Here is a 21,850-nt window from a genome sequence, read left to right as displayed (position 1 = left end):
CGTCTCCACTAAAAAATACAAAAAAATTAGCCGGGCGTGGTGGCAGGCGCCTGTAGTCCCAGCTACTCGGAGGCTGAGCCAGGAGAACGGCGTGAACCTGGGAGGCGGAGCTCGCAGTGAGCAGAGATCGCTCCACTGCACTCCAGCATGGGCGACAGAGCGAGACTCCGTCTCAAAATAATAATAATAATAATATACGGAGCAAATTCAAGGAAGTTGGACAGAATAGGATAACAGAAATGGCACATCACCTTTGGTGCCTGAGTATGTGGGGTGTACATGAGTATGGGTCAGAAGAAGGAAGATGTTAGATGGTATGGCAAGGGTATGTACCTTATATTCAGTGGACATGGCAAAGCAGCAAATATTTATAAAATAGCATGATTACATAATCAAATTCATATTAAGACTCTGGCAGCAATCTGAAAGACGCATTGGACTAAGAGGAGAGATAAGCGACAAGGACTAAAAAGCTATGACAAGAAAGACAGCAAAGACCGGAATTGAAACAGCAGTAAGAAAAAGAAGATAAATTTGAGTTATTTCAAATGATGCTTTAATAGGACCACAGTTAAACAATGGCCAATTTTTCTGGTCCCTTACACTGGCCCTAAAATTTCTACTTAGTCTTGACAGTGTGAGGCAAAAAGGAAAGTTAAGAAAGTAAGATAATTATTCTATTTTAATAATTCATAATAATAACATGATTAATAATAAAATTTAAGATAGAGGAAGGTAGTCGAATTCGATTTGGCTGTGTGAATGTTGAGGCATTGGTGAATTGTCCAGAAGAGATGCTCACAGAAATTGGATATAAGATTTAGGGCTTGGTAGACAAGTCGGGGTTGGAAGTACAAATTTGGGGATAGTTTATGCATAAGTGGAAGAATGAAATCACTGCCAGAGAAGGAATATATATGGAGAAGAGAAGAGTGTTGAAGATGACTTCAGAAGGAAGTAAGCAGAAAAGAGGAGGCAGCTGTAAGGCAAAAGTGTGGATAGAGAGGCAGAGAAAAAATAGTGCCCAAAATCTAAAAAAATGGACAAGTTATCAACAGTGATAAATGCTAAAATGCAGGAAGGCTAAGGAATGAGATGTCATTATGTTCAAGGATGCAACGTAAGTGGAATGGTAAGAGGAAAGTGGATTGCCTCAGGTTGAATAGTAAATGAGAAGTGAGTTTGTATCCTTATTTCCATACTTCCATAATTTCCAAAAATCATACTTTGTGTGAAAGTAAATTATAGCCCTAAGAGTGTTCAATATACTCTGTAAAGTGATGAAAATGTACAACATAACTAGAATGTGCAAAAATGTGATAACTCTGGCTCTTGAAGAGGTAAGCTTCAGCTATCTAAAATGCCACTAGAATGAACATCTCATTTCCTCGACAGCAATGTCCAAAATGCATTTTTGTTTTTAATGTTTTTTAATACTGTACTTAATGCATGAGCACCAACAGTAGAAAGAATAGAAAACCACCATAGCCAGTGGGAGATATATCCAGAATCTGCAAATCAAAGGATAAAAACTGCAATACTCAAAAGATTCCAAGAAAATAGTATTTTATCTTTAATGTCTATTTTTCACAGTATTAAATTAAATAGCACTCTTACATTGATCTTAACACTAGTGTTCTTTAATTCATTTACTAAAAAACAAACAAAACAGGGTTTCTGTTCCTGTTTTGATCTTAGAAGTAGATAAGGACACCAATTATATTAAACTGAACTCCAAACCACTGTCAAATACTTTTTGGTATTACAAATTTGGTAAATATGGGCCAGGCATGGTGGCTGAAACCTGTAATCCCAACACTTTGGGAGGCCAAGGCAGACAGATTGCTGAGCCCAGAAGCTCGATACCAGCCAGGGCAACATGGTGAGACCCCATCTCTACAAAAAAAAAAATTACAAAAATTAGCCAGGCTTGGAGATGTGCACCTGTCATCCCAGCTACTCAGGAGTTGAGGCGGGAGAATCAACTGAGCAGATTGACAGAGTAAGACTATGTCTCTAAAATAAAAATTAAAAAATAAGTCCATTAAAGTCACTCAGTGAGGCCCTGGTTGGTGCCTTAGAGTGGTAATCCCGGTATATACTATAAGGTCTATAACGATAAATGTAGAAATATTTTTATCAGATTTAGTATCTGCTGTAGCCAAAGAATGGTACACGTAGACATTTACACATAATTGTTTAATGGATGGATCAGAATCCACATCTGTCTGACCCTAAAGCCTGTACTCTGTCTACCAGATCACAGTTTCCTAAACTAATTGATAGTAAGAATCATCTGGGGTATTTGCTAAAAAATAGATAGAACCCCCTCCCCCAGGTGTTCTGATTGAAGGCCTAGAAATGTTTATTTTTAATAATGACCCTAAATTGTTCTTATCATTGGGCATATCCAAACCTGCAGAAATATTCCTTCTTCTAGCCTCCACATTCTCCCCACCGACTCAATACCTCCTCCCACAAATAACAATACACGTTTATTGTGCACTGTTCTAAATGTATTGATTCATTTGATGCTTACAACAATGTTATGAGGTAGACACAATAATTATCCTTATTTTTCAGAAGAAAAAACTGAGGTATACAGAGTTTAAGAAACTTGTACAAGGTCACAGAAGTAAGAATTGAGAGAGCAGAGATTTGAACCAGGCTTTCTCCAGAACCTGAACTTCTAATCATTATATTACTCTGTCCATACTCACTTGCCCCTTCCTCCCCAAGGTGCTAGCCCCAAAAGTTCCCTTTGGATAATCATTTCCATAATCGGTAATGAAAGTCAATTTATTGTCTCTGTATACTTGATTACAATTTCAAACTGGTAGATTATAAATAAAGGAAGTTCCACAAGAAGCTATTCAACTGGATATTTTAAATATAAGAAGTAGCCATTTATAAGAAAAGTATTACCTGCAGCAGTATAATCCCAGTCATAAAAACATAACGTATAAAATAATATATATAAAATAATTTTTAAAAGCTACACATATCTAGAAAGATAAGCAAATTATATTGTACCACCTGAAAGATATTTAAAAATAAAAGTATATTTGGCATTTAGGAGGCTTTAAGATAATTTGAGGGAATATATAAATTAGTTATTCATTTACCACTATGTTGCCAAGCAAGATTAAAAGAAATAAATTAGACACTGTCAAACAGAAACCCAATGAGTATTAAATAAATTCACTGTCTATCAAGAATTCAATTAAAGTCGAAATCTCCTTTTAATAATGATAGCTACAACAAAAGAATTTAGGCACATAATACAAGCTCAAGGCAACCAGATTAGATTTTTAAACATATCCGCAGATTAGATTTTTAAACATATCCACCTTATCACATATAATAGGTGTAATGAAATGAGGTGAGTGTCTTTTATCACTTAATTCCTACAGCTTTTTTTTGATGCTTTCTCTCCAAAAGTGCTCAAGTTTCCTACCCACAAAACTATGAGAACATGTGTTTTTCTTTTTATTACTCATACGCCATGCTTTTAGGCATTGCCTTTTTTAAAAAAAAAAGTTCTTAGAATGTATCTATGTATCATGGTTGAATTATCCCTAAGACAGAACAGAATCCCAGTGGAAGATCTTTCTGAAGTGGCTGACAGAACTAAGAGCTGGGGTGGGACCCTGTCAAATGATTTATCATTGTGATTAACCTGAAAAAAGTAAAACAATAATAACAGCCTACCTGAAGCTTTAACTCTGTTCTATACATGACAAATACAAGAATGAATGTCAGGAGAAACCACAAAGGCTTTCTTTCACATTAGCAGCAAACAGAAACAACAGTAACTAAGGCCTTTGTTTACTGTTGTGGATACTACAAATAAGCACTGTCAGGCTCTGTTAATACATCCTATTATCTGTCTCTGAAAAATACAACTGCTAAATTAGTGACATCATGGAAGAGCCATAGAATACAATAGTACAGTGACTATTCTTGATATCCTGTAATTGATGATGTGGTAGCTTATAGCCACTGGCCAGTGCTGGAGGCTCAAGGTTGTTTATACCTCTACCATCCCTGCGTTTTCTCAGGCCCTCAGAAATCTCACTACAAACCCTCCAGCCACTAGCCCCAATATGTGTTTTGCTTCCTGCCCACACATCTCCACTTTGCAACTTAACTGCCACTATAGTAAGAAAGACTTATCATCAGTTCCTATCTCACTCATTCTCACTCTCCCTGCTTCTCCCTGCAAGAGGTCCCATGGCATACCATGCATCTTATCCTCTAGAATTGTGAGTAATAAAAAACTCTTTTTGTAAAGGCAATGGCCTCTGTGTCTGTCATCTTACCATAAATGATAAAAACAAATCCTGGGTTCATATTAAAATAGTCTAAGCATATTATTAAAAATGTTCCTACCTGTATACTCCGTTTCTTTGAATGCTTCAAATACTATCACTAGTTTTTGCATCAATACTTCGTCTTGTATATATGTATTATATATTCATTCATTTATTCATCAAAATATCTACACAGTGCTAGGCCATACAGGAGAGACAACAATGGAAGACAAAATCCTTCCCCTCATGGAATTTATACTCTAGGAATTACAGTGATGAGTGAGGTGAAAGGGTATATATTTTACTTCATTTGAATCCCTACTTTTCTTCTCAGTGTTTCACATACACAAATATTTCATAATGTTTGCTGAATGAGAAAATGATTTGGCCAGGCGTGGTGTCTCATGTCTGTAATCCCAGCACTTTGGGAGGCTGAGACGGGAGGATCACTTGAGCCCAGGAGTTTAAGACCATCCTGGGCAATATATTGAGACCTCGTCTCTATGAAAAACAATTTTTTCTATAAAAAATAAAAATAAAAGAAAATGATTCCTTTCCTTTGTGCATCAGAAGCCATTTTCTCTATTCTTTATTATTGAATAGTTGTTTACAGTTAAGAGACTTTCAATGGGCTTATCTCACTTGATAAATATCATAAAGTAGACTGATGTTGTATGATACAGTAATTCAAGCAGTTGGACTTCACTTAATGAGAAACCTTACTCACTAATCACTGGTAATGCCTGGAGCTGACATTATTTCACACCTGTCATATGTATCATTAAAAAAAACAGAAACAAAAATTAAGAACATCTGGAGGAGGAGAAAAACAAAAATTATACTTCTCTACCCTTGATTCAATAATTTTGCAAATATTTTCACATCAAAGCAGACTGGATATGTGTGAAATTGGGGATGAGGGAAGATGGAGGGAATGATTTCAAGGGCATTGATATCATCGATAGCACTGAAAGTTAAATAAGTCATGGAAATTGTTGGCTAAGGTCCTTAAGGGGCTCTAAGGAGGCCCTAAGACCCTACAGTCCTATGGGGTAATCAGTTGCTCTCTCAGTGGGAACTTAAACTATGTCCCAGAAACTAGCTCTAAATCTCTAATCTACATCTCTTGCAAGTAAGTAATTATTAATATTTTATATTTTAAACATACATAACATCTTATAAGGAAGGACAGGAGTCTGGATTTTTTCTCAGTGTCTCACTTTCTTACCTATACAAGGGAATCAGATTACCTATCAAAGCAGATATTACTGTTGCAAATTCAACATTCATCATTTATCTCCCTTTTCTGCCTTTTTAACACAGCCCTAATTTCATGCATTCTCCCCAGAGTGTCTGTGTCCTTTAGGAGAGGCTGGCCTTCTCCTTAGCCCTGGGATATAAATTTCAATTGTCCTAATCCCACCATGGAGGCCTTACCTCCCTTGTTAGTGATAGACATAAGCACTCAAAGCAATTTCAATTAATAAGACATGACAGAGAAATCTGCCGGGGTAAAAGAGTTTCCTCAATCTTATAAAGGGGCAAAAGATAAAGGTGTTCCCCTTTTTGGTCTCTGAACATTATCTGTAATCTGGAACTGAGGGAATCATTTTAGGACCATAAAGGGAGCCAGACTGGAGAACAACACACTTAAAGATGGCAGAGCCAAAAGAAGGAAGAAACCTGTGTCCTTGACAATATTGTCCAGATGCAGAAGTAACCAACCCTGAGAATGATTTTATCTCCATGCATCTAGCTATTAGGATTTGTTTTAAAAAGGCTTAAACAAAAAGGACATTTAGTAAGGTTCCTGTTACTGCAGCCAAAAGCATTTCAACTGATATGCCTTCTCACTTTCAATAGTTTCACTCTTACATAGTAAGTTTCTCAATATAACAAGGTGTGTTAGGTTGGATGCAAAGATAATGGCCAAAATTTCCTCCTATGATCAAGCTGCTTAATGTCTATTTCCCTTTTCCACCATTCTAGTCCTTCTGTCATGGAATACTGCAGAAAAATATAATGCCACTTCCAGACTCAGGTTTCAAGAGAATTAGCATCCTTCCTCCTCCTTCACTCTCTTGGAAGCCAGTCACCATGTAAGAAAGCTTAGGCTAAACTCCTGAATGGAGAGAGGCCTTGTGGAGAAGAATCAAGTAACTTCAGCCAAGAGGCAACACCAAGACTTCAGCAATGTGAGTGAAGCCATCTTAGACCTTCCACCCCATTTAAGTGAAGATAGCTGACACCTCATAAAGCAGAGACTAGCCATCTCCGCTAAGCCCTGCCTGAATTCCTGGCAACAGAACTGTGAGCAATAAAATATCTGCTGTTTTTAGTCACTAAGTCTCGAAGTGGTTCATTATGAAGCAATTGATAAAATTTATAAACAAATTAATATTATTTGGTTTTTTGCTTTGTAAAATTGCTGTAGTCATTTCACAATGATAAAGAATTATTTAGTGAGTCACTTATAGCTTTGAATGCTAATGAACATTTTTCTCAATTATGTGTTTTAACAGTCTTGGCTCACAAAGGACAATTTGTTTCTATGTATGTATGTATCGCTTTGTTATTATCCTATGTACTTTTTTTAATATAACGTTTTAAAAATATGTAACATTTAAACATTAAAATGTAGCATTTTAAAAATAAATACAAATAAATGAGAAACGATTTGCAACAAATGAGTTGCTATCCTTAATAAGCAAAAAAATCTCACAAATAGAAAAGAAAAATCTTACTCCCTTAATTTTTTAAATGGGAAAAGCCATCTCTGAAGAACCATAAATGGTCAATAAACACGAAGGGGGACCATCTTAAGCTCACAAAGTTGAAACATGAGGCATCATTTTTCACCGACTAAATAGCCAAAGAAAAATTTAAACAGTAAGACAATACCAGCAAGCTTCCACTGAAGAACGGGAAGACCCTAAGATAGGCTCCTGGATTCTATGATACCAGTCTCCTTGAACTATGGGGACGTGGGCGTCCCTGGTCACAAGTTGCCTGACTTTGGGCGATGTCTACAGCTGTAAATTTGGGATTATATAGCCACAGCACAGAGCTGTTGTTAAGGCTCCAGTGATACTCATAGTCAAGAACAATATAAGTGACTGTTAGTTTTTGTTCAGCCTATTCATCCTTACGTTTACTTTTGTCGGAAAAGAACTGGAATCACAGGAAAATCTGAATTTTTTTTTGAGATGGAGTCTCGCTCTGTCGCCCAGGCTGGAGTGCAGTGGCACATCTCAGCTCACTGCAAGCTCCGCCTCCCGGGTTCTCGCCATTCTCCTGCCTCAGCCTCCCGATTAGCTAGAACTACAGGCGTTCGCCACCATGCCCGGCTAATTTTTTGTATTTTTAGTAGAGACGGGGCTTCACCGTGTTAGCCAGGATGTTCTCTATCTCCTGACCTCATGATCCGCCCGCCTCTGCCACCGCGCCCGGCCGAAAATCTGAATATTTCAGTGGAAAATTGGGAGTGGGATTCGGGAATTACTTGACACCAACAATGGTGCGTGGCACCGGGAGAAAGCTAGGGTGGGGACGGCCCAGGCGGGATGCAGAGCCCTCCAGGTGCCGCCGCTCACAAGGACCCCCGACTCCTAGCGCACCCTCACCTGGGCTTGGAGGTTTCGCCGGGCTAGCGGCCACCGGGAGAAGGCGGTAGGAACGGTAGAGCCCGCGGCTCTGATTGGCTACCTCAGAGCAAGGGGCGGGGCGGCGGAGGACCCGAAGGGCGCGAGAGCGGAACACTGCGTACGCGCACTTCCGGTCTTTGTGGCTTGCACCTCGGGGTGGGCGGCTCATTTCCTGGCCGCTCCTGGGCTTCGCGGTGAGGGACGTGGGCCCCTAGGAAGATGGAGGTGGGGTTGGGAGCGCGCGCCGGACAGTGGAGGAGCCCCGCTCCTCTGCCTGCCTATCCCCAGGTCGCGGCTCCTTGGCCTGCGCGGCGTCTCCAAGCGACTGGGGAACTCAGATGAGGCCCGCACTCAAACTCCTGCTTTCCAAAGGAAAACGCAGTTCCGCTGACCCCGTGACTTCGCAAATGCTGCGGGTTTAACCAAGAATATAAAAATAGAAGGGCTAGTTAGTACGGCCGGACTGGTTAAACCTTAAATTTGTAGGCTAAATATTCTAATTAATCTCTAACGTTAACCGTAGTGTGAGGAATGAATTTTACTCGTCTGTCCTGACAAACTAAGGGCATACACTCCTATCGGTATCTCGCCATCCTAAAATCAGGTCAAGTTTGGTCTGTGTCACATTTAATACCTATTTGTTACCATATTTTGCTTTTGAACATTTTTACTCTTGGGATATTCTAAGCTTTTTAAGAACTGATGGATCTTTTTGCTTCTTTTGTGTATGTGGTACCTATCATGTTTTTGAACACATGGTAAGCATTTTACAGATACGTCTTGGTTCTTGGTCAATTCCTCTGTAGACTCATTTATTCATAAGCAAAAATCTTAACCTAATGCTCAGTAAGTGCCTCAGTGTTTGTTGAAATAATTCGGTAAACACCAAATGTGATCAAATGAGAAATATCCAATATTTACATCAACTCATATTTAATGTGAACTTTTAAAAAAATGTTATTACTACCTTAAATGAAAATCAACATTACTTGCTTTAGAAAGTAAGTAAAAATAAGTGTTTAAAATCAGCATTACTAAATTCTGCCTAAATATTTTTACCTTTGGAAGTCTGATTCTGAAGCCTGTATTTTATTTAAAAGAGAGTTCTACAAGTTTTATTAATACATACATGTTAAAGATAGATTTTTCTCCTTGATACATTCAGAATTGAAAGAGAATTGGAAAGGAAGTTTTCTTACTATGTGATTGATGTTAATGTTGCTTTCACATGCTTAGGCTTCTAAAATAGTTTCTTCTAACATTAGTGGTAGGAATTCTTCATAATGGGAGACACTAATTGAGGTTAATGATTTTTAGTTTATCATCTCATTATTGTTTTATTTAGTGATAGCCCCAAATCTACTCCTTTTCAATATATTACTAAAGTTACTCATCTTTATTATTACAAGTACTTAGAGATTTTATTGATTGCTGTAAGTTAACTGCTTTTATATCCTTCAGGAAAGAAGAGATTACTCACACTCCTTCTCAAGCACAGAACCCAGTTGTACTGAGCTTTTTGCTAAGCTGTTTCAGCCAAGAATGGCTGTGGAATCTGGAGTGATTTCAACCCCGATACCTCAGGATCCTCCGGAACAAGAACTAATACTAGTGAAAGTAGAAGATAACTTTTCCTGGGATGAGAAATTTAAGCAGAATGGGAGTACTCAATCCTGCCAAGAATTGTTTCGTCAGCAATTCAGAAAGTTTTGCTACCAGGAGACACCTGGGCCCCGGGAGGCTCTGAGCCGACTCCAGGAACTTTGCTATCAGTGGCTAATGCCAGAGTTGCACACAAAGGAGCAGATCTTAGAACTGCTGGTACTGGAGCAGTTCCTGAGCATTCTGCCTGAGGAGCTGCAGATCTGGGTTCAGCAACATAATCCAGAAAGCGGCGAGGAAGCTGTGACCCTGTTGGAGGTTTTAGAGAGGGAGTTTGATGACCCAGGGCAGCAGGTGGGAACAGAGAAAAGTGATGTGGGAAAAGGAATTTACAGCCTGGAGCATGTAATGGTATCGTAACAGTAGCATAAAAATTTTTATGTCTCTACTGAACCCTAACCTGAAGTGACTAATAGAGCCATACTTGTCTATACCCTTGAATGGTCTTTTTCCCCGTCCTTCATCCCTGGAGATGTCATCATTGACCTCTTTGAGATTTTTACTAAGCAAGTTTTCCTAGGGATTTTCTCACAAAGCTAACCATATTTTACTGATTTCAGGTCCCAGCTAGTCCACAGGGACCAGCAGTGCCATGGAAGGATTTAACATGTCTCAGAGCATCCCAAGAGTCAACAGACATCCACCTCCAGCCCTTAAAGACACAGCTGAAATCCTGGAAACCGTGCTTTTCCCCTAAAAGTGGTGAGGAATGGGAAATCGTCTGGAAACTCTTGACACTTAGGCCTCTGTTTTTGAGAATGCAGAATTAATTGCACTTGACAAACTTGCCACATGTGAGCATCACCTTTATTATTCTAAACCAGAGGTGCTCACTTTAGCAGCTTTGTATTCACAGCTCATGAATTGCTGTCAGCCCTGCTGTGTCAGTTTCCCTGTTATTCATTCATTCATTTCATTATGTTGTAACTTTATAAAGTGTCAATACATGTCTGGTACTGTGGTAGGCCCCGGGTCTCTATCTTAAAGAGGTTTCAGGTCTAGATGGGTGATGGACAAATAAAAAGGCAGTTGCAATGTAGTAAATTATAGAATATAAGTAGGCACTGGGTACTGTTGGAGCACATCTAAAGGCACCTAACCCAATCTTAGAGGATCAAGGAACACTTCCTGAAGGAAGAAAATCTAAGCTAAGACTTGAACTATGAGTAAGAGAAAGCCAGGTAAATAGGTGGCAGGAGGAGTAGCCCAAGTAAAGGCCATACCATCCCGAAGGTGTGAGAATACAACCCATTCTGAAAATTGCAGGTAGTTTAATTTGACTTGAATGGAGAATTGACAGGTGGTAAGAGAAGAACCAGAGAGGAAAATAGGATCCAAGTCATGAAGACCTGTATGTCATGCTAATTTGTATAGTTTCTTAAGAGCAGTGGGATGCAGTTGAAGGATTTTGGACAAGGAGTGACGTAGTTTGATTTGTAGTTTAGAAGTTAGCTGCAAATGGAGAATCATGTGAGGAAGGCAAGAGTATAGTCCTATTAGAGACTGCTGTAATCCAAGTGGCCACAATGTATTCAATCAATATGTGTTATGGTGAGCGGTGGAGAACATAAAAGCTGACTCCTGTTTATCAGCATTTAAGTTGCTTTGCAACATCTGGTAATTATTAAAACTAGAGTGTGAGGGAGAGGAGTTGAGGATGATACTGAGGTTTCAGTCTTCAACAGTCTGGTTAATGGTACTACTGTTCATGTGAATGAGAAAACATAAGGAAAAACAAATACATCTGATGATGTGTTTAGGTTGGTACATTTGGTGCTTGTAAAATATTCAAAAGTAAAATGCCCAATTAGCATAAGACTCTAGAGCTTAATAAAATATGGATATAATTGGGGATCTGGGCAGACATTAGTCAGACAATAGCTTACAATGTATAAGTTGTAATGGAAGCCAAGGGTAGAGAGTTTCTAGAGCCCAAAACAGAATCTGGAGGAATGCTCATGTTTGAGTGATTTACCCTAGAATCTAAGAAGGAACAGCCACAGAAATCAGGCTAATATCACTGGCGGAGAATGTCTCTAGAAGGAAGGTGTAATCCTCAGTGTCAATGCTACAGAGAGGCTAACTAATAATCTAGAAAGTGCCTATTGGATTAAAGAGCTATGAAGTGACCTTGATAAGAGTAGTATCAGTGGAAGTAGGGGATGGGGCGGTGGGGGGTGGGGCAGGACAGTAAGGCAGAAACCAGATTGTGGAATGAGGATACTTTCACTTGAAAGACTGCAGACAACTCTTTCGAGAAACCATTATGAGAGAGTGAGGTTGCGAAACCACTATGAGAGAGAGTGAGGTTGCTTGAGGGAGATATGTAGGCAAGAAGGTTGATTTTAAAAGGTGAGAGACACTTAAGCTTATTTAAAAGCTGATGAACAGGAGTCAGTTGAGAAAGATTGTAAATAGTAGAAAAAAATTGTAGGTAATTTATCAATTGATGTCTCAAAAGAGGCAGGAAAGGATGAAATTCAAAGTGTAGATGTAGACTTTATTATTAGGTAGGAGAGACCCCCTTTTGGCCAGTTGAAAAAAAAAAAATACTGGAGGACAGTGACATCTTTGTAGGTAGAAGCTTCTGTTTTCTCTCATGTAGAAAGTATTGACAGTGACTAGAGAAATGTAATATCTGTTTTTTTGCTACTTATTGTTTCAGATTGTGAGAACAGTGAAACAGCAACAAAAGAGGGCATCTCAGAAGAAAAATCACAGGGACTCCCTCAGGAACCTTCATTTCGAGGAATTAGTGAGCATGAAAGCAATTTAGTGTGGAAGCAAGGAAGTGCTACAGGGGAGAAACTAAGATCTCCTTCCCAAGGGGGCAGTTTTAGTCAAGTGATCTTCACAAACAAAGCTCTAGGAAAGAGAGACCTTTATGATGAGGCTGAAAGATGCTTGATTCTAACTACAGACTCTATAATATGTCAGAAAGTTCCTGCAGAAGAGAGACCTTATAGATGTGATGTATGTGGGCACAGCTTCAAGCAGCATTCCTCTCTAACACAACATCAGAGAATCCATACTGGAGAAAAGCCCTATAAATGTAACCAGTGTGGGAAGGCCTTTAGTTTGAGGTCCTATCTTATTATTCATCAGAGAATTCATAGTGGTGAGAAAGCATATGAATGTAGTGAATGTGGGAAAGCTTTCAATCAGAGCTCAGCCCTCATTAGACATCGGAAAATCCATACTGGTGAGAAAGCTTGTAAATGTAATGAGTGTGGCAAAGCATTCAGTCAAAGTTCATATCTCATTATACATCAAAGAATTCACACTGGTGAGAAACCTTATGAGTGTAATGAGTGTGGGAAAACCTTTAGCCAGAGCTCAAAACTCATTAGACATCAGCGAATTCACACAGGAGAGAGACCCTATGAATGTAATGAATGTGGAAAAGCTTTCAGGCAGAGCTCAGAGCTGATTACTCATCAGAGAATACATAGTGGAGAGAAACCCTATGAATGTAATGAATGTGGAAAAGCTTTCAGTTTGAGCTCAAACCTTATCAGACATCAGAGAATTCATAGTGGAGAGGAACCTTATCAATGTAATGAATGTGGCAAAACCTTCAAAAGGAGCTCAGCCCTTGTTCAGCATCAGAGAATTCATTCTGGGGATGAAGCTTATATATGTAATGAATGTGGGAAGGCTTTCAGGCACAGATCAGTCCTTATGCGCCATCAAAGAGTCCACACTATAAAGTAATTTGTGAATACTGTGAATAGTGTAAATACTTAAGTCAGATTTTTATGTTTGTTAGTCAAAAGAGTTTACTTTGGAGCAAAACTCCATAAAGGTTATAAAATACTAGGTCTTGAGTCTAGCTTGCTTTGTGCAGCATTTCCCAGTGCTAGTGTAAAGTGACTTGAAAGCTTTTCCTGTGACTAATCAGAACAGAATACAGAAGAATCATTACTTCCAGCTCTTCTCTTATTAGGAATACTCAGGAAATACGAAAAGTGGGAATGTAACATTGAAATCTCATTTTGTATGAAAGTGTCATGAAAAGAATATAGCAACCCAGGCTCTGTCACTGCATCTGATTGTTAGTGTGCCAGGTTATGGAGCTGGTGTGGACTGTGTGAGGCACTTTGTCTCAGGAACTAAAAAAAAAAGACCAATAAAGAACAGTGACAGAGCAGCAAGAAAGGTGGGGAAATGGCTTCATCAATGATTTGTTGAGCCCAGGGCAGGCCAGGAATTAGGCGTGAGAAGAAAGAATATAATTTACCCAAAGGTTATTTTTTGAGTACCTACTTTGTCCCAGGAACTAGGAATACAGTGGAAAACAAGACTGTAATCTCTATAGTCTAATGAGCAAGGCAGCCAAACAGGCAGTGAAAGTGGAATGCTCTTATGTGACCTTAAAGAGCACCTGACTCAGCCTTGGATAAGGAAATGGGGGAAATGGCCTGAAGGATGAGGAGGAGTTAGCCAAGGTGGTTCTCCAGGGAAGTGGTACCCCAGTAAAGAACAGTAGCCAAAGGCCAGAAACAAAGTGTGGATCATTCCTTGAGTTCCTGTTGTAGTGAGGTCTTGTCTGTCAGAGAAGTCTGGGTCTGGCCAGACTCTTAAGCAGTGCCAATGAAGAAGTTCCTGTTAATAGACAAAACCTGGACCCCTTGGGCCACAGGGTAGTCAAGAGCTTTGTCTTGGTTTATGTGACCCCAGGGAAAGGGCAAATATGTGGTTTCCTTGCCCAACCTGTAGGCTATCCTAGAACTTCCATGAGGGCAGTGGTGGGAATGAGGGTGAGAAAGAGCCCAGCCTATACCTCAAGAGTCTGTTAGAGTGTTAGGACTCTCTCTCCCATCCTTAAGATTCTCCTTTGATCCTAAAGACAGTATCAGAGCTGCTGTCAGGTTTCTTATAATTCCCAAGGCTCTGGATCAGAAGCTGCCATATCATTTGTTTCTGGGGCTATATGCCCACAATTCCTAGTACATTCCCTTGGGCTTTGGTGCTCAAAAAATATTTGTCAGTTGCTGGGTCTGTGACATTCTTTGGGCACCTCGCACATGTTCAGTTTTGTCTTATGTCACCAGTATTTCACAATATCTTTTGCAGTTTTTTTTGTTTTTTTTTTTTTTTTGAGATGGAGTTTCGCTCTTGTTGTCCAGGCTGGAGTGCAATGGTGTGATCTCGGCTCACCGCAAACTCTGCCTCCCAGGTTCAAGCGATTCTCCTGCCTCAGCCTCCTGAGTAGCTGGGATTACAGGCATGCACCACCACGGCCGGCTAATTTTGTATTTTTAGGAAAGACAGGGTTTCTCCATGTTGGTCAGGCTGGTCTCGAATTCCCGATCTCAGGTGATCCGCCCGCCTCAGCCTCCCAAAGTGCTGGGATTACAGGTGTGAGCCATGGCACCCAGCCATCTTTTGCAAATTTTATTAAAGACAATGCTAAAAGGAAGTGACAACTGAAACTAATGGTCACAGTCAGTCGAGACTTCTCTTTTTTGAGGGGCTTAGCAGGAAGAGAATATTTAGACTGATGCTTAGTGTAAGATGGAATGTTGTACAGGTTAACCAGCAACACAAAGACATATTCAAAAGACCTAATAGGTCGGAAGAATAACACACCACACCAAAAACAAATCTCTATGGAAATCTAGAATCATGTGCGTAGAAGAAATTTTCATGAGGATAAAAAGAAGCAAAGAGAAGTAATGCTCTTGTTGGGGCGTACATCAGTGGACATGTGCTAACCAGTAAGAACAGCAGGAGGCCTAAATGCTCATGTTTAGGGAGAGAATATGGAAAAAATGGATGGGATTATTTGGAAAAGATGTAGGATGTTAAAATACATGGTAAGAGCTACTCAACTCTTGTTTTCCTCCTTTTCCATAGATAAAGACCTGAACAAACTGAAAAGATAGGACATTAAGTAGGAATTGTAAAACGGAAATACTCTTTATATAAAAAATCTCTACTGTATGTCAGTAAGCAATGTAATAGATAGGCCAAGCACAGTGGCTCACACCTATAATGCCAGCACTTTGGGAGGCCAAGGCTGGAGGATTGCTTGAGTCTGGGAGTTCAAGCCCAGCCTGGGCAGCATAGTGAGACCCCATCTCTACAAAAAATAAACAGAATTTGTCAGACGTAGTAGTGCATGCCTGTAGACCCAAGTATTTGGGAGGCTGAGGTGAGAGGCTCGCTCGAGCCCTGGAGGTCGAGGCTTCAGTGAGGCAAGATCACACCACTGCACTCCAGCCTGGGAGAGCAAGACCCTGTCTCCAAACCAAAAAAAAAGGAAAAAAATAAATGTAATAGATACTTGCTAAGGGCTTTGTATATACTTATTAATGTTATTTCTCAGCACGTATGTACCCGATGAGGAAATGAAGGCTAAAGGTCATATATCTACAAAGTGGGGAGGTCAGACTTTGAACCCACAACCTGACTATGGAGCCACTTCAGTATACTGTCTCCCCATAAGAAAGTTCCAATAGAAAAAAAAGGCTACTTAAGTAGGGAAATCACAAAATAAGTGCCAATGAACAATAAATGTTCAACCTCACTACAGTTAAAATGTATATTAAAGCAAGAGTTGAGATGACACTTTTCCTTATAAAACAGACAGGGATTCAGGGACATTGGGACTCTGATGCTGCTGGTAAGACATGAATAAATACATACTGTCTCTGGCAATCAATACCAGAATGCTTAAGCATTGCTTGTTGACTTTGAAATTGTACCTGGAAATTTATGTTTCAGTAACCATCATGAATGTACACAAAATCCTGAAACTGTTAAAACTGATGTCACAGGCTGGGTGCAGTGGCCCATGCCTATAATCCCAGCACTTTGGGAGGCTGAGGCGGGTGGATCTTCTGAGATCAGGAGTTCGAGACCAGCCTGACCAATATGGTGAAACCCCGTCTCTACTAAAAATACAAAACAATTAGCGGTGTGGTGGCATGCGCCTATAGTCCCAGCTACTTGGGAGGCTGAGACAGGAGAATTGCTTGGACCTGGGAGGTGGAGGTTGCAGTGAGCCGAGATTGTACCACTGTATTCTAGCCTGGGTGACAGTGAGACTGTCTCAAAAAAAAAAAAAAACTGATGTCAATTAATATTAAATGAAGTATTCATGATATATTGTTAAGTAAAAATATTAGAAAACTATATGTACAGTATGATCCTATGTAAAATATATTTATGTATTAAAACAAACTCAAAGTGCTATACTGGTTATCTGTGGGTGCTGAGGTTGTAGGTGATGTAATTTTTTTCTTGTACTTTTTTGTGTTTTCCAAATTTTTCTATAGTAAACCTCTAATACTCTTAAAATTAGGGGGGAAGAGTGAATGGAATCCCAGGATACTTGAGAAAATATTTTAAACGCACTTGCTTTTCATAGCATCTCTTGTCTCTTCCAAGTTTCAGGAAATTAGCTAACTTGTTAACTCTGATCCCTTCATCACTGGTAAAATGACAGTGGTAAACATAACCGTCTCACACTAGTATATTAAAAAGTCTACAAATTATAAATCCGGGTGCAAAAGGAATTCTTGCCTGAAAGATTTACAGTTGAGAAAAGCAATAGCTTTGAAGTGGAGATCTTTGATTATTAGAGATTTTCCATGTATTCCGTAGCCATAAGCAAGTCACCTTCCAACTCTAGACCCTCACTTTAAAGGAGCTGATGTAGATGATCTCTTATGGTCAAAGCTTCAACATTCCACTCTTTATGAAATGGAAGGGGCACCAATATAAGGTGGATGTCAAAGGAAATTTTTTCGTCTTCACCACTCTTGCTTGGAAGAAAAGTAATTCATGCCTTTCCCTTCTGCTCAGGGCTGTCCTGTTTCTCTTGGTATAGAAGCAGTCCGGGGAGTAATAATGTCTACCTTAAATGAGTTTTACACAGATTTTAAAAGATAATGTGCAATTTAGGCAGTGTTCTTAACTTTGGTTTCCTGCCTTTCCCCTTCCTCATTTCCATAGCCTGCAACTAATACGTCCAGCTGAAAGGATTGGAAATTTAAAGCAAATCTGACCCTCATCTCTCCAAGCTTATTGAGGACCTGTTGAGGGAGAAGGAGGTCATGGCAGGTCCACAGGTCTAAGCTTGGTCCTTCTCAGCAATTAGTGTTGAAAATTCCAGTCTGGTGCATACAGTCACCTCTACTAAAGGGAAGAGAGAGTCCTAATTCCGGTGAACACAGGACGTGTTTGTGTTTAAGAGGCTCCTTCTTGCTCTCATTCCTGTTGTCTTTCAACAACAACTAAATCTCAGATGTCCCCTCACTTTGGTTAACCGCAGCCCCAGAGACTGGCTATTTTAGTTTCCCGACATTTTTTGGCCCAGAAAATAGAAACTGAGAACACCAATTCCCTATCTTCTTCCCACAACCTCTTCCCCATCATCCTAGCATTATCTCCATTCATGTTATTGTGTTCCCTATTCCTGAATGAATAATTTCAAAGCAAACTTTTAAAACTCAAGTTTTATTGCAATACATCTTGCATTACACTCAAATAATAAATGGTTGAAGTATAAATTTTGAAATTAGTTACCAAAAATCATTTACTAAACAGTAGTTTTACTAAAAATACTAGGATTGGGAAAAATAAACACTAATAGAAAGTACTCCAAAATGTTAACAATGTTTCTATGGGCAATGGGATTGGGGGTGGTTTATACTTTCTCATTTTCCGTATTACCAACACTTAAAATTCACAATCAGGAGAAAAACCTATTAAATGATATTTAAAACTAAATCTCTGTCACCTATAGGAAAAGGCAACTCACTATCCATTTGAAGGATCCCTTTAGATTTCTGATCGACCTCACTCGATAACTGCACAACCTCTGGACACAAAGAGGCTGAATTGTCCCCCGCAATTTCACCTCCCCTATTACCCACAACAGCAGTGATATGGTTTGGCTCTGTGTCCCCACCCAAATCTCCAATTGTAATCCCCAGGTGTTGAGGGAGGGTCCTGGTGGGAGGGGATTAGATCATGGGAGCAGATTTCCCCCTTGCTGTTCTCATGATAGTGAGTTCTCATGAGATCTGGATGATTGATAAGTGCCTGGCATTTCTTGTAAAGAAGATGCTTGCTTCCCCTTCGCCTTCCACCATGATTTAAGTTTCCTGAGGCCTCCCCAGCCCTGCAGAACTGAGTCAATTAAACCTCTTTTTTTTAAATAAATTACCCAGTCTCAGGTAGAATCTTTTTAGCACTGTGAAAATGGACTAATACAAGCAGTGATCACCAAGTCGTCTTTAGAAATGACACTATCTAGAAGGATATCTTAGAAGAGGAATCAAACTTTCTCTTAGGTATTAATTGCCCTCAGCAATTGTGGGTTAATTAAAACTGCCAAAATAAAAATTAGCAGAGTTACAGGCAGAGGTTATAGCCCATATAATGGTATGAAGATAAGATAGGATCTGGAGACAGCCCATCATCAGGACTCTTCTTTCCAGCAGGAATTAGTTGTCATAAAGCCTGGCTCAGAATCCCCATGTGTTAGTTTTCCTCTTCCTACTTATAATCACTGAGTTGGGGAGCCTATTCTAGACCCAGAATGACCTGTGAGACTCTGAAGTGCTCAGAATTAGTGTGGTGAGAGACTCTGGTGCATTTTATGGGAAAAGGCATGTATACACACAGGGAAAGAATGCATATCAGAGGCTAGAGAGACAGTGGGGACTGGAGTGTTTGTGTCCCATGACTCTGGGACTCAGGAAGTGGGAAGCATAAAGGAACACAGTGATCTGCCTTTCCAGGCTCTGCTATTCCCCATTCCCTGCCCACACCCCTCCTTACCAGGCTTGCAGACCCTGAGCTGTTATACTTGAGGGCAATAAATATTTGTTGAATTACTCCCTCAGATTCATTTTTTTTAAAATTAGGTCTATGACAATTTCTGCAGTAGAGAAGAGTCTTGATGGAGTGTCTCCAGATCCTGTTCTCTTCTCCCCTGCCCTTGCTGCCTTCTACCCACCTTTACGTCTGAGATACTATCATATCCAGGAAGTCTTTAGTGACTCATAGACCAGATTTAGGTATCCCTGCCATGTACTTTGGTGGAAACCCGCATTTTTCCTACCAAAGCACATACCACACTTTACTGTAATTACTGTTTAGTATATATGCATATCCTATTAGTCCTTAACTCTGGGAGGGCAATGACCATGTCTACCTCAACGCCTAGCACATAGCAGGTGCTCAGTAAACAAGTAGACCTGAATTAACCTCAGCAGGAAGCTCAGGATTGAGGAGACAACTGGCAAGGGGGCAGAATGAGGCACCATTCCTCAGGTACTATTTTACTGCCCCAGATATTATTAAACTAATAGCATAATTCAATATTTTCACTACCTCTCAATTCAACATTTCAGATAGTTCAATAACTCTCAGCACATGCCTCCACCTGCCAAAATACAAATGCTCTTGCCAGGCACATTTGCCATCTTATAAGAAGCTCTTTCAGGATCTCTGCCCCAATCCTGGCATTACTGTGAAGGTGCCCAATGGAAATTATATCTGAGTTGGCAGGGAGTGGAGTGACGGGGATATTGATGAGTCTCATCCAGAAAAGGGTTAGGCATTTCAAGGAAATATCTACCATTCTTTTTGGAGAAGACTTGGGTAAAATTTTTCTTCCATTTAACACTTCAATAATCATAACAAACATCTTTGTGTGGATGTCTTCTTATAGTACCGAACTGGGTTGGAAGGACAGAAGTTCTGCTCTCAGGAAACTTAACTTTTCTGTGGAGTCTCACCCCTACAGTGAACTCCTTGCATTTCACAATTGTACAACTCTTACCCACAGAGTTAAACTCTGGTGTGTGTTCTCTGATGCTGCATAAGGCCTGACCTATGCCTAAATGTTTTTCTACATTCACTACATTCATAAGGCTTCTCTCCAGTGTGAATTCTCTGGTGCTGGGTGAGGGCTGAGCTCTGATTGAAGGATTTTCCACATTCATTACATTCATAAGGTTTCTCTCCAGTGTGAATTCTTTGATGTTCAATAAGGATAGAACTCCTACCAAAAGCCTTGCCACATGCAATACATTCATAGCCTTTATCTCCAGTGTGAATTTTCTTATGCTGAATAAGGGCTGAGCTCCGGCTGAAGGCTTTCCCACATTCTCCGCATTCATAAGGCTTCTCTCCAGTGTGGATTCTCCGATGCCTGATGAGCTCTGAACTGCCCCTGAAGGCTTTTCCACATTCACAACATTCATAGGGTTTTTCACCACTATGAATTCTCTGATGTCTAACAAGGTCTGAGCTCAAACTGAAGGCTTTGCCACATTCTTTACATGCATAAGGTCTCTCTCCAGTATGAATCCTCTGATGTCTAATCAGCTTTGAGCTCTGGCAAAAGGTCTTCCCACAGTCAAAGCACTCATAGAGCTTTTCCCCAGTGTGAACTCTCTGTTGTGTAATATCATTTGAATTCATACTGAAACTTGCTTCACTCTCATGAGATTCAAGTACACTGTGTTCTGTGGGGATTCTTCTGTTGAAGGTTACCAGACTGAAATGTCTGTCCTGGGAAGGAAGCTGACTGATTTTGTTCCCTGCAGCATTTCCCTTTTGCTTCTTAGAGTTGTCCAGACCTCCCAAAGCTTCTTCAGCTATCTGTTCGGAAGGTGTTTCTCCAGGAAGTTTTCCTGGAGATATCATAGCTGCTGAGGCTACACATTCAACAATTTCTTGCTTCGCCATCAACACTTTGCCAGCCACCATCTTGCCATCTAAAGATGTGAATAGAAAGTGAAAGTATCATTTACTTTCCATGACAGAAGAAACTGTTGTAGCAGGAACACAAACCCAATGAAATAAGTATTTACCTATTAGGAGGACAGTTCTCAAAACTAGATTCCCAATCTAGAATTCAGAGAAGTGGCCTGGGGTAGCAAAACATGGCCCCCTCGGAGAGTAAGGTAGACAAAGAAATGAATTAGCGGCCGGGCGCGGTGGCTCACGCTTGTAATCCCAGCACTTTGGGAGGCCGAGGCGGGCGGATCACGAGGTCAGGAGATCGAGACCACGGTGAAATCCCGTCTCTACTAAAACTACAAAAAAAATTAGCCGGGCGTGGTGGCGGGCGCCTGTAGTCCCAGCTACTCGGAGAGGCTGAGACGGGAGAATGGCGTGAACCCGGGAGGCGGAGCTTGCAGTGAGCCGAGACTGCGCCACTGCACTCCAGCCTGGGCGACAGAGCGAGACTCCGTCTCAAAAAAA

General features: G+C 40.3%; 2 protein-coding genes and 2 long non-coding RNA genes across 17 annotated transcripts in view; 2 read left to right on the top strand and 2 right to left on the bottom strand.

Annotated features, from left to right (window-relative positions):
- LOC134736828 (uncharacterized) overlaps positions 1–8,084 on the bottom strand; it is a 146,884-nt gene extending 138,800 nt beyond the window's left edge. For all 7 annotated transcript variants that reach the window (XR_010121191.1, XR_010121190.1, XR_010121196.1 and 4 more), the window contains exon 1: positions 7,937–8,084. This is a non-coding gene — a long non-coding RNA (uncharacterized lncRNA). The remainder of the gene's footprint in view (positions 1–7,936) is intronic.
- The window catches only part of LOC134736833 (uncharacterized), a 141,039-nt gene that overhangs the window by 63,085 nt on the left and 56,104 nt on the right, over positions 1–21,850 (top strand). The window lies entirely within an intron of this gene.
- On the top strand, positions 8,071–16,805 carry ZNF397 (zinc finger protein 397). Of its 4 annotated transcripts, none has more exons than XM_055234526.2 (4): positions 8,071–8,151; positions 9,419–9,913; positions 10,180–10,321; positions 12,285–16,805. In XM_055234526.2, exons 2-4 carry the CDS (start codon positions 9,500–9,502, stop codon positions 13,331–13,333), a joined length of 1,605 nt encoding a protein of 534 aa, XP_055090501.1. In that variant the 5' UTR covers positions 8,071–8,151; positions 9,419–9,499; the 3' UTR covers positions 13,334–16,805. The 4 variants fall into 4 exon arrangements, with proteins under 4 accessions (XP_055090501.1, XP_055090495.1, XP_055090483.1 ...); XM_055234520.2 differs by having other exon boundaries at positions 9,419–9,970; XM_055234508.2 differs by having other exon boundaries at positions 8,089–8,715; positions 9,419–9,970.
- Positions 18,070–21,850, bottom strand: part of ZSCAN30 (zinc finger and SCAN domain containing 30) — a 41,012-nt gene continuing 37,231 nt past the window's right edge. For all 5 annotated transcript variants that reach the window (XM_063640544.1, XM_063640547.1, XM_063640535.1 and 2 more), the window contains one exon: positions 18,070–21,360. In XM_063640544.1, the coding sequence (XP_063496614.1) occupies positions 20,429–21,360 (932 nt within the window). In that variant the 3' untranslated portion in view covers positions 18,070–20,428. The remainder of the gene's footprint in view (positions 21,361–21,850) is intronic.

This window comes from Symphalangus syndactylus, chromosome 1 (assembly GCF_028878055.3).
Source record: "Symphalangus syndactylus isolate Jambi chromosome 1, NHGRI_mSymSyn1-v2.1_pri, whole genome shotgun sequence".
Lineage (NCBI taxonomy): Eukaryota > Metazoa > Chordata > Mammalia > Primates > Hylobatidae > Symphalangus > Symphalangus syndactylus.
This window is presented reverse-complemented; position numbering and strand designations above follow the sequence as displayed.